The 13686-nt window shown below is 31.0% G+C and overlaps 2 protein-coding genes across 2 annotated transcripts; one reads left to right on the top strand and one right to left on the bottom strand.

Annotated features, from left to right (window-relative positions):
- On the top strand, positions 466-8246 carry LOC105164448 (palmitoyl-protein thioesterase 3). The gene is made up of 9 exons (XM_011083099.2): positions 466-534; positions 1494-1547; positions 2402-2452; positions 2884-2943; positions 3586-3651; positions 5040-5078; positions 6008-6130; positions 7126-7218; positions 7817-8246. Exons 1-9 carry the CDS (start codon positions 466-468, stop codon positions 8039-8041), a joined length of 780 nt encoding a protein of 259 aa, XP_011081401.1. The 3' UTR covers positions 8042-8246.
- On the bottom strand, positions 8698-10726 carry LOC105164357 (formin BNI1-like). Its single transcript, XM_011082990.2, has one exon. The coding sequence runs from the start codon at positions 10530-10532 to the stop codon at positions 8922-8924; it is 1611 nt and encodes a 536-aa protein (XP_011081292.1). The 5' UTR covers positions 10533-10726; the 3' UTR covers positions 8698-8921.

Raw genomic sequence — 13686 nt, 5'->3', positions numbered from 1 at the left:
CCTATAAAAAAATAATGACAATTACAGGGGGTAAATTGCTGTATGTTTTAAATTACAGGGAGGTAAAGTATTGGTTTTTTTTTCTTTATATTCATAGGGAAATAATTTGCTCATTTATAATATCACAAAGGGATTGCTTGAATTTTTTTCCTTTTGGGACTAAAAATTTATATTTCAAAAATTCCTCAATGTTCCGACTGTTGAATTGATAGAGACAATAGAAGAAAATAGGGCTACAGAAATTAAAATAAAAGACAGAACTAAATCTGCGGATAATTTTCACATTTTATATACGGATTCAAAGTCGAGAAATATTTTCGTCTTAAAATTATAAAATAAAATTACAAATCATGGATCAAACTTTTTGACAGATTCGAATTTTCGTAGAAAATCAAAAAATTAAAAAAAAAAAAAAGGATTATGATATTATGGTCCGTATTATCAGTGAACATCCATTATTCATAAATGGCCTCAACTTGCAGGGAGATAGGAAATGGAACTTGGAGTTCATGGTTTATTCCCCTTGAGAAGCAGGTAATTAGTTATTGTTATTTTTTTTTGGGAAAAGTATTATTTTAGTCCGTTAAGTATGTCTGATTTTAATTTTAGTCCGATAACTATGTTCATTTTTGTTTAAATCCAGTAACTTACGAAATTGCTTACGTTTAGTCCTCTGTCAGATTTTCGGACAATTTTACCCCTATGCAACTTTGAAAGGCAGTTTTAGTCCATATATACTCATAGGGGTAAAATTGTCTGAAATTCTGCCAGAGGACTAAAAGTAAGCAATTTTGTAAGTTACTGGACCTAAACAAAAATGAACATAGTTATCGGACTAAAATTAAAATTAGGCATACTTAACGGACTAAAATAATACTTTTCCCCTTTTTTTGTTTTTTCTTGGCATCTACTTATTTTTATTTTCTTCTTGGTTTGATTTTTATTTTCCTCCTCCACAGGTTGAAGAAGCTTGTAAGAAAGTGGGCAAACTCTCTCTCTTTTTCTTTGTGATAGCATTAATTTTTTCAAAAAATTATAATTTTAGACCTATAAATGTAGAGATATTACATTTTGGTCCATTTGAAATTTATCTTGGTAATCGAGGACAATAATTGAAAAAGAGGGTAAATTACGATTACCTCCCCTAAGTTTGACATAATTATGAATATCATCTTATTATTTCAAAAATTATAAATACAGCTATGTAATTATGTCAGACATTAAGGTAATTGTAGTTTATTTATACAATTGTTGCCGAAAATTGCCAATTTAGCTGACGTCGATCGTGTGACACGTACAATGATTCTTTTCTAGCGAAATTAACAATTTGTCTTCAACGTGTCGTTTTTTCAAATTATTGTACGTACTTACTACCGAAATGAATTTTAAGTGAACTAAAAAAGAAATTCATACTTACAGGACAAAAGAATAAATTCTGACATAATTCTTCAGTATTATTAGGTTTTACCCAACTGACAATGTTAATTTTATAGGTGAAGTCGATGAAAGAACTGTCAGGAGGATACAATATTGTTGGCCTTTCCCAGGTAATATAATCAAAAGTAATCAAATTAATTGAAATAGTCTATTTTTAAATAAAAAAAATATATAATTGGACTACATTTTTTCGATTTTAATCTATCATTTATTGATTTAATTAGTTGTAATGCAGTATTTTAATTTGCTGTATTATTATTAAAATTCTACATTATTAATAAAATTATTGCTTCTTTTCAGTTCTATATTATTAAAAAATTTATTAAAACAAAATAACTATTATTAACTATGGTTAAATAAAATCGATGAAAAAATTAGGTTTTTTCATCATAAAAGAATTATTTGTTACAGCGAAGAGTTATGGTAAAAATATTTGCCATGTCTTTTATCCACCCTCACAAAAATCACGGCCAATTACGTGGCCGTGGTCAATAACTATTTGCTACAACTATTTATTATTAATTATGATAATTAACCATAGCTATATATTATATTTCTTGTACCTACTCAAGAGGTATGATCAAAATATGAAGAGCTTATGGATCATCTATGATATATAGTTTACTATATAATAGTTTTTATTTATTATTTTTTTAAAAAAATTCATGATTCGAAATTTTAATATACTTAAGTACCCTTTAAGATTTAAATGATTTATATAAAAGAAACAAGAATAAAATGAATTTCCAAAATAAATAAGTAAATAATTAACTTCATGAGCTGGTGCACTTTGCGTAGGACAACATAAGCAAAGTAAATTTTATTGCTTCTTGATTTGTATATATATAATAATTATATCTTAAAATAAAGCACATATATATATATATATAATATGGTCCAATTTTAATATTTGCATGCTCATCAATTTAACATTAATTCTAAAATGTAATTTGTGTCGTTTTAGGGCAACCTTATTGGCCGGGGCATTGTGGAGTTTTGTGAAGGGGCACCTCAGGTGAACAAAGAGAAAAATGCAAGCAATCCTCATGTGGTATTGTAAATGAGCAAATTACTTTATACAGAAAAAAAAAAAAGACAATTTACCTTCTTGTGCTTTTTAAAATGCAGCAATTTAAAAAATACAAGGAGGTCAATTACTTTTTATTTTTTCTTCGGTACAGAAGTAATTTGCTCATTTCCAGTATCACATAGGGTAAATGGCTATTCACCCAAAAATGTGAATTTTGGTGATGTATTTCTGAATTTTTTTCTGATTTGTGTTTGGCTAAATTTATTTATAAGATATTTTTTGATCTTATAAATTTATCGTGTTTGTTTATGTTTTTATTTTCATTTTTTAAAGAAAAATATGTGTTTAATAACACATATATTATATTCACCAGAATAATTATTATATATGATTTTTTATATTTATATATGCACCAGGTTCAAAATTTTATCTCTATAGGAGCACCCCAAGCTGGAATTGCCTCAGTTCCCCGCTATGTAAGTTGATATTTCCTTTCTGTCTGATTAAATATATGGGAAAATAATCGCCACGTTCCTTGAAATTTAACATAATTATAAATATTTTTATTATTTAAAAAATTAAAAATACCTACTCTAATTTTAACGTTTGTCTAACAACAAGTTTATTTCTTTAGCTTTCGTTAATTTTTATAGTGAACTAGTCAGAATGTCCCTTTTGATTATATATTATAATTTTTATATATTTTTTTAGAATTTTTCAAAATATTTTTATGTACTAGTATCTCCTTATGGAATATTTACTTACTCACCCGCAGCTCAATTTTTTTTTACATTAAGTCAAATGCTTTTTTAAAAAAAAAAAAAATCAACAAGGGCAATATAGTAATTTCCACATCGCCGTTCAGGGTCTACATGATTATGTTCTATTTGAGGGATATTTATACTTTCTAAAATAATGAAACGTATTTGTAATTATGTTACAATATGACAGGAAAGATGTGTGTAATTTACCTTTAAATTTATTGAACATTTATGAAAAGTTATTAGTTGAGAGTAATTTCATCACAACTTTTTAAAACATAATCTTCGCTTTGTTTCTCGGTAATTTCTTGGAATGAATTTTGTATTTGATATATATATATATATATATATATGCAGACAGGGCCCTCTCGTGCTATAGCAGATAAAATAATGAGAGCTGGCATTTACTCCGACTATGTCCAGGTATATACATATATGGGTAAATTATATTTTTTCTTTCAACGTATAGTCGTTTTTATATTATTTCATCATTTTTTTGTATCAACTTATTATCTCAATTTTATAAAATTTATACTTCGCCATATATGACCCTTTTTTTTCATTGACTTTTTGTTGTCGGAAAAACATTGCATATTGTGCATATGCGAAAAATATCACATCACATAATCCTTAATATTACATGTGCAGTGCATGTGATTTTGTTTTAACAAAAAACTTGGTTAAAAAACAGTTATAAATGACAAAGTGCAAAATTTTATAAAGTTGAGATAGTAAGTTGATACAAAAAAAAGTTTAGATATCAAAGAGTAAAAAACGATCATAGTTTGGATAGCAAAACATAATTAACCCTACATATATATATATATATATATGTATTCCTTTGTTTTTTCCCTTGTGAAACTGATATATGCATGGGGTTAAATTCAAGTTGCCTCTGTGAAAATTGAAATAGGTACAATATTCTTCTAAATAAACCCCCTTTTTACTGTTGTAGACTTAAATTCTTAAATTCCAATCCCGACACGCTGAAAAATGAAGTCCGTTGAGATGGATAGAAAACAAAATTAAGGGCTCGATTACTTTCGCAGTTTGGATAAATGGTTTATAGGGCTCGAATGAATTTGTTGTAAGTTTGATAAATTAATAAAAAACTATAAATTATTTACTTGATTAGATTGAGTGATGGATGAAAAAGTTTTAATTGTAACAAAGATAGGAAAAAGGTCCGCCTGTCTGGATTTCTCAATCAAAATCACATGTGGTCTGATTTCATATCAAACCCAATCAGGACTTGTAGGATTCAGACTGAGCCGATATTATGAAAAGAAAATAGTTTACACAATTAAATAAATGGTACAATCTAGACGTATATTTAAATGTTACCTTATATATGCTATGTTTGCACGTTGTACTTAAAAAAAATTACTATTTTCCACGGCTTTAGTGGCTTTGGATTAAATAGTAAATAACTATTATTAATTACAATTAAAAAAATTAATATGGAAAATTTAATTTACTCACAATGAAAATTATTTTTGTCATGGGTTCAAATGTTTCTGTCATGACAAATATATTATCCACATTCACAAAAATCACAACTAACAATTATTGCATGGTCATAATTAATAACTTTTTATTACGACTATATTAACAATTTCAGCCATGATTAAATGCTATATTTTTTATAGTGTCGATTTTTGTAAGGGAAACGAAAAAGTAATACAAAAAATAAAAATATATGAAAAATTAATAAAAACCATGATGCATTTTTTTTTTTTTAAAAAAAAACAGGTTTGTAAGTTGATGTGTTTTTCCTCTAAAAATAACTATAATCTATATATAATTTGCAGAACCGGTTTGCTCCCAGTGGATATACCAAGTTACCACATGTACGTTACCTTTCCGCTTTCAAGATTCATATAAATTATACGTTTACTTACACTTACATCCATCTAAAAATACTAAATTATATTTTTTTTGAGAATTTTTGGAAGTATATTTATACCCCATTAAAAAATTTTCAATTTACATTTGAACCCCTTCGATTACGTTTGGAGGGAAAATACTGATGTGAGCGAAAAAAAAAATTACATAAACTTTAAATTTCGACCCTCATTTTACATGTATATTTTTATACTTATAAAGGGATAATTTTTTTTTTAATTTATTAACTTAGCTCTAAGTCAAAGCTTGTTTTTATGAAATTTGACCATTTTTTTTATTTAAGTATTTATGTGGGAGAGAAGAGATAAAAAATATCGGGTTAAATGCAATTTACCCCTCTGTATTAATTATGTGAAATGAGTAAAAACACCCTCTGTGTAAAAAGAATTAGCAAATTACCCCCTATCAATGGTCTAGATAGGGGGGTAATTTGCTGTTTTATTTTTTATAGGGGGCTTTTTGCTCATTTTTTATATCACAAGGGGATAAATTGCATTTTTTCCAAAAAATATCTACTTTAAGTGCCAAGGTATTCTTTAGTGCCGCATGGGACAAATTAAACCATGGACAAAATTAGTGGACTAAAAAATATTATTACTCAAGAAAATAAGTCCACCTCATCTGCCACATCAGACTTTAATTTATGCATTTTTTTTTCTAATGTAAACATTTTTCGTCTAAATCTTAACAAAATGAGATTTGATGTAAACAACAAACTTTTAAAAGGGGTATAAATATAATTTTAAAAATTTCATTGAGAAAAGTATAATTTTATATTTTTAAATGATAATTCAGATATAATTATACTCATACAGTAAGATATTAAATATTAAATAATTCTTGTCTCGGACAACTTAAACATTTATTTTGACAGAATATTCCAGACTACTTGGAGAAATGCAGGTTTCTCCCAAAGCTCAACAATGAACGTCCTGATCAAAGAAACCCTATTTACAAGAAAAGGTTTAGCAGCCTGAAAAACCTTGTGCTTATCATGGTATGAATGTCCCATTTTCATGATTTGGAGTATGCTTCCTCTCCCTGTCCCTCTGCATGCCTTAATTAAGCTATCTTTTTGTTTCTACCTTCATTTGTTATAACATCTATACTATTACAAAAAGAAAATTTTTTGTCGTCTAAATTTTTAAATACCCAAATTTACCCTTCATTTTATTTCTTCTCTTTAAAAAAATTTGGTCAAATTAATAATTTTAATTTTTTTTAATAATTTCAAAATTATATTTTTTTTCTCTTAACTATCCACTACTGCATATTTCTCTCTCACACTATGCTCATGGAAATCGCGTGTGACAAAAACTAATTATTATAAATTTGGCATTCAAAACTTAGTAGTTCTCTTATTATTTTTAAATTTTAGAAAATTAGATTATTTTTACTTATTTTACAAAAAATAAAATTATCAAATGTAGATTTGTTTTATATGTATATATTTATATACAAAATTTACATAAAATAAAAAACTAAAAAAAAAAAAGAAAAACTGTCGTCTTCTTTCCCAAGCTTCCACCATCGCCTTCTCCACCGCCTCTTCATGGATCTGGGCGACCCAGACTATGTGAGGTCGCCTAGAACCTATTTTACTTGCAGGGGCAACCCAAAAGATTGGCGGTCTTTGTTATAATATAAAATATATATTTAAAATACTGGATTGTTCATTCTTATTTAGTGAAGATCAATGGCTATCATCACAAGAGCATAACGGTCAATTCTTTAAAAACTTAATACCGTTAACCTAATTAACGGAGGAGGAGATTGTGCATTATTTTAAAAAATACAGGAATTTTTTTTTTATAAAATTAACTCAGGGGTTTTTTACCTAAACAATAAAAATATAGGGGGGTCTATGCAATTTACCCAAAAATATTTTGTCCAATCAAACCTTTAATTATCTTTTGTACCTATACATTTATTGTTTCCTATATTACTTGTTTGAATCATCGCTTTACCGCCAATGCTTTTTTGTCTCCACAGAATGCAAATGACACCGTGATCAAGCCCAAAGAGAGCTCATGGTTTGGATATTATGCAGATGGGGGCTTAGGAACAATTTTACAGCCTCAGGAGGTACCTGCCCATCGGATTCAACTTTTTATTCAAAATTTTGTTACATTTTTTATTTCAATTCTCATATACATGTAATGCGTATAAAATCTTTTATTAAATAAAATAAAAAGTTAACTATACTTGCATCATTTTTAAACATACGAAATTATATTTTCTTTCAGAAAGGTTTTGAAATTACATTTGTACCCCTTCTGAAATTCATCGTTTACCCCTGATCCTTTTTGTTAGGATTTGGATGAAAAATGTTGAAGTTAATTAAAAAAGTTGCACAAATTTCTAATTTTACCCCTCAGTTAGTGTTTTCATGTAACAATTTTGAACTTATGAAGAGAAAAATATAATGATGTTAATCTCACTCTATATATATATATATATATATTATTTATCCCTTTATAAATACAAAACTATATATATGAATGTTAAATGAAGGGCAAAACTAAAAATTTATGTAATTTTTTGTGGTCATATCAGTATTTTCCTTCCAAACCATAATGAAAGGTGTTTGGTATAAATTGAGAATTTTCGGAGTCGATTCACCTATTTATAAACTTGGATCTTGTGAAATAAATTATATCCTAAGGCTAGTTTTCACCTTCAGACGAAGCTTTACACCGAGGACTGGATTGGTTTGAAAAGCTTGGACAAAGCGGGAAGAGTGAAGTTCATCAAAGCAGCAGGCGCTCATATTGATATGTCAGATGCTGATATCAAGAAGTATGTTGTTCCATACTTGCGGGGCAGCAGGCGTCGGCCGGATGTTCATGACAGCGCCGCGGCTAAGGAAAGCACTGGCTCTGAGGAGGTCACCACCATCGGAAACTAGACTTTGCTTGCTAGGGCGATCAACGAGCTAGAAAAGTGTTGGTGATGCATGGAGGAATCATGCAGGCAGCAAAGAGCTTCGAGATGTAGGTGTTTAGTTAGGGTGTAATTGTGTCGAATCCGCAATTAAAAGAGTATGAGAATAAGGGCAATGCCATTTACTGTAAGCTTATGGAAAAATCTCTCATCCAAATCACTTGATCTTCAAGCTGAGGTAGCTCTTAAATAGCTGCACAGACGCCTGGAAAAAAAGAACAATCCTAACTGCCGATAACTACCTCTACACGTCAGCCGCCATATAATCATATGAAAAGTGCAATACACTTGTTGTGTGATTAGTATAGTTCAGGTTTGATTGGGCCAAACATGATTCAGACAAAAATTTTCTGCAAAATACAGAAAAAGAGAACAGAGCAGAGAACATTAAGCCTTGCTGCTGGATGGTTGTGTAGGCTCATTTCTCTAACAACAATCTCTTCGGACATTCTACTTATCAATAATACGTTTGGGTGCTAAAAAATGTTCACTTGTGATCATAACTACGCAACACATATATCACTCGTCCAAGAGATCCATGAATATTAAGGGTCTGATGGATGTTTGTGACATTAGTGAAAAACAGATCACACATACAATGTTTTGTGCCTTGGAAGTCACTTAATTTGAAATTCTTGCATCTTCATTCATGCAAAAGCTATGATCAGGGGTTTAATATCAGATAAACCATAGTCAATTATCTGCCTGAATTTTAGTAAAAAGACCCCAGCTGGTACATCACTGAAATCCATCTATACCACTACCCATAATTTGGGAAACAATAAGGGAAAAAACCCAAAAAAACAAAGAAAAAGTATATTGCATGTTGCTTCATTCCACCATTTTCACCTCAGTGTCTTCCCAGCGCGCTGTGCAGTCGATCTTCTGATTGACTCGATTCTCTGTAACCTGATCTGCTCCCGGAATTTCGCTATGAATTCATCAGCTTTCTTGTCCACATCGGGTCCAACGTCGTTAACGCTGTTATCAGCTGCAGCTTCTCCATTGCCTGAACTTCCTTCAAAGTAATCATCCTCAGTTTCAGCCTCAGAGTCCTCATCGGTAGTTTCCATCAAAACGTTATCGACCAATGCGTTCCTCTCCTCCTTCGGGGACTTCACATAGCTCTCTGTTGTATCTACATATCCCTTTTTCTCAAGGGACTTCGTCTTGTAATTTATAGGTTGTTTCTCTGTCCCTATGACCAATTCATTAGGCCTAAATGTCCGAACGGATTTCCCCCCGCTGTCGATTTGCATTCTGCCCTTGAACTCCACCCCATGATTCATTCTTCTCCAGGGCTCCTCCATTTCACTCTCACTCAATTCCTCTGTAGGCACACTCCTCACACTTCGCCTCAATAACTTCTCAGGCGCGGCTGCATTGTTCGTGACACTGGAGTTGGACTTAGTCAGCACTGCTTTCCGAAGAAACGGTGGTGGGGGTGGTGGTGGTGGCGGTGGAGGCGAGGAAAAGTTCTTCTTCCTCACCGCGTCTTCCCTACTTTTGGCCTGTGATTCCGATGAGAACGACGTCGATGGCGACAGCTTCTGAGGTGTCGGCACAGATGGTGAAGGTGACAAATTCTTGGATGATGTATTAGACCTAGATGGCCTAACAGATCTTGAATCAAGCCTACTCAATTCGGGCTCCTCCAAAGAAGGGGAGAGAGTGCCATCCTCATTTTCCTTCATTTCCATCCTTCCAGACCTTGATCGCCACGGAATTGGCGACGGAAGGACGACGTTTTCCTCCAACTTCTCCTCCAATTTTTGAACATTCAACCCTCCAAGCTCTCCGTTTCTTGGTTTTCTTGAATTGCTACTGTATCTCTTTGAGCCTGAACCAGAACTAGACCGAGTAATAGACCCATTTGTCCGGCCAGATTCATCACCTAAATCGGCCTGGTTTTGCTCAGAAACACGCTGTTTCAGGCTCCTGACGGGCAAAAGCAGAGGCTTCTGGCTGATTTCTGAACTGACGCCATTCTCCTGTTTAACGACAGGGCTTTCTTTAGCCACTACAACTACAGGTTCCCCTCTATAGTACTGAGAACTCCACGTCTGAACCTTGTTCTCATCAATCACAGTCTGGTTCTCAGACTCATCATCAAAAACTGATGAAACCTGAAGCAGTTTAGACACGTACGACTGTGCATTATCAAGCTTGGCGCTGTTATCTTTCTCAGTTTCATCGTTTTTCTTGCTGAATAATCCATAAGAAACAGCTATACCCACAAAAATAAGCTGGAGAAGCTCCCAACTTCTTGCATGTAAAGTTTGGTTGATGAATTCAGGCGCCAGTGACGGGAAAAACGGAAGCAAAACTAGAAAGACCGTAACAAGGACGGCCTTGTACAGAAAATGGGTGAAGAACTTACTGGGATTTGCATGCTCCGACGGGAGTTGAGGGGCTCGCATTTGGGGTTTGGAAGTGTGGGAAACTGCATCCGCCATGGAAGAGAAGAGAGAGAAACTTGGGTTTTGGATCTTGGCAATGGACGCAGAATGTGAAAGAAAGAGATGGGGGAGATGAAGGAGAGAAGAAGTCTTAGGCACTAAGGAAAAGTGAAGAAAAGTGGGGAGAGTGATGAGGAAAGTTTTAGGGAGTTGTGAGCTTATTTCAAGCTATGCTTTTCCTCTTTTTAGCCATTTGATGCCCTTTCCTCTTCTCCATTGCACAAATTCAATTTTGATTTAATCCAATCTGCTCAAAAAATTAGGTCTTTTTTTTTTTACTTAATTTTAAATTGGTAATATTTCTTTTAGTTTTGCATAAGAAATGAAAATATTTTTTATTAATATATTTTGTAGAAAAATTCGATGCCATCTATGTGAATTTGCATTTACATAAATTATGAAAGATCGAAATAACAGATGATGATAATATAATATGCAATCTAAAGATTCATAGTTTATGTGTGTACAAATACGCATGGACTGCATCACCAAACTCTATTTTATGACAAGTATTTTTATAAAAAGACCTGATAAAATGTGAAAACGTTTGAATGTTAGATGTTTTGTAAGGTTTTAGATTTAATAGAATGAAAATGAATTTGGATCATAATATTTTGTGATAATTCTTATTAAAAAAAAAGACGTAATATTTTTTAATAGTATTTTTGTACCAAAAAATTGAAAAAACAAAACGAAAGATCCCTAATGTATTTGCGTGCCCCTCGGATAATTTAAAAATAAAACCAAACAAATTAAATGAGAATTCCGAAAAAAGAAAAAAAGGGATAGCTGCACTGTCCTCCCTTAAGATTTGATAAAATTACACGTAGATTTTTTGTGGTTTAAGAAATTACATCTAACATCCTTGAGACTTGCTTCTGTCTAATAAATAAATCCGTTACTCAAAATTTATCGAATTTATTATTATCTAGAAATATATTTATATTTATCCCAAATTGACTTATTACTAATTTATTGCAGGTCAGATAAATCTTTTTATGACCAAATTACCCTTATACTTATTCATAGGTGAATGAACGTGAGGAAGTATATCTTTACTGTTAGAAGGGTAGTTTAGTTAAAAAAAAAAAACTATTTGACCTATAATAAGTTAATAATAAGTCAACTGATGATAAATATTAATTTTCATTCAATTTTTATATTAATATCAACAAATTCAGTGAATCTTGATTAATTGAGGAACTTATTTGTTACACGAAAATAAATTTAAAAAATATTAGATATAATTTGCCAAATCACATATAGCTACGTATAATTTCATCAAATTTTAAATATATATATATATATATATATACACAAAAACGCGTAAGAATATTAGGAGTACGTGGAAAAATAGAATCACACTATAGTACAAGAACACGAACAACTACGCATTGACGTTGTATACAGAATCGAAGGTATTCGTATTGTTCTCTATGCAAACAAGAGTATAAATTAAGAAGTACTTTGTAGGTAGGTAAATGAGATGCCATGGCTGATTTCATGAGTTCAAATGTGCAGCAGTGAGGGCATTTTGGTCATAAAAGGGGTGGGCAAATAGGTTGCGTGGGTGTGGGCAGGATTCTTCTTTTGGACTGCGTACGCTAGCTTTTGCTTTGATTGAAAATTTGCATGTCTTTTGGCACTTTGAAGCGTATCCTTTTCTTTCTTTCTTCCCTTCCTCTCCTCTCCACATTATTCAATTCCTTGGTTTTGGAGTTTGATAAGATGCTCTCAGACAACGAAAATTATAATCCCGACTCAATTTTTTGATCAAATTTATTATGTGGTAAGTGCAGTATATTTTTCTTATGATTAGTGTACGATTAAAGAAAAATGTGCAATCACATATAACAGACTTGTTTTCTAATTGGTTTGATTTGATCAGATCCAGACAAAAAATTTTCCAGTATTGTGTGTGAATGTGACTTGGGAAAAAGGAGACGACATCAGAGAGATTCGAGCAAGAAATTTTATCTTGAAGACAACCATATTGGATAATGAGAAAAAAGAGTTTGAATTTCAATTATGTCGGAAAATAAGGTATAAAATGAATTGAGACTGATTGTCTTTTTACTATTTTGGTTGTGTTGAAATCAATTTTCGGAATTTGGTTCTATAAGTTAGAAAAATTCATAATATTGGTCGGAAATTCCCAACTAGTACGCCACGTTTACTACACATCCTATATTATGGTGCAACTGTTCAGAATTCGTGAGGTTCAAAAAATTACGGGATCAAATTGTAAAAACATATTCGTACAGGGTCATAAAATATCACTCTGCTATACCTACAGGACAAAAATTATAATTTTTTCTAAAGTAATATGTTTTCGACATTGGAAGTTGTTTCAAATTTATTTAAAAAATTTTATAAGTTCGTACATCATATACGATGTTTTTAAAATTTATAAAATAGATATTATATTAATAATAACTTCTTGAAGCATTTAGATAAAAATAAGCTCGTTGAGCTTATAAATTGTCGGGAATGACAATTTTATAATTAATACGAGCAGGATTACAGAATCTTGCTCAAATTTTAAAAATAAGTCATGAACTCGTTACTTCTTCTTCTACTTTTTTTTTTTTTTTTAAATGAGCTTATACTCTTAATTATAATATATATTTTCTTATATAATTCTAATATCATTTTTTTTATAAAATTTATTAAATGCATCGTAGAATTTTATATATTTTATAAAATATTTTAAAGAGCTTATAAACTAAATAGAACAACTTGTTATTATATATAATTTAGAGTAGTGTGGTGTGGGTGATGATGGAGGAGAGTATGGCATATATTTTGAAGAAGAATGTGCAATAGAATCACTTTTGTGCATCTCAAGTAAGCAAGAGATATGCTTTCCACCTATACTTAAATGCTTATCTCTCTCACTAACTCTTAGCTTTACCTTGTGCTTAATCCTCTTCTTATTCTCACATAAAGAAACACCAAACAAATACTTGGAAGACTAATTCTATCTTCTATCTAATATTTCTTCTTTTTTTTGTTTTTGTTTTTTTTTTGGTAAGTCACCGGAGATTTTTCTGAAATTTATTTTAATTACAAATACATTTTTGTTATTTGAAAAATTACAGATATCCTAATAAGTACTCTCTAGAATGAACTATCACAATGGGGTATTTGT

This window comes from Sesamum indicum, linkage group LG6 (genome assembly GCF_000512975.1).
Source record: "Sesamum indicum cultivar Zhongzhi No. 13 linkage group LG6, S_indicum_v1.0, whole genome shotgun sequence".
NCBI classification, from domain to species: Eukaryota; Viridiplantae; Streptophyta; class Magnoliopsida; order Lamiales; family Pedaliaceae; genus Sesamum; species Sesamum indicum.
Note: the sequence above shows the minus strand (reverse complement) of the source record. Positions and strands in the feature narration are given on the sequence as shown.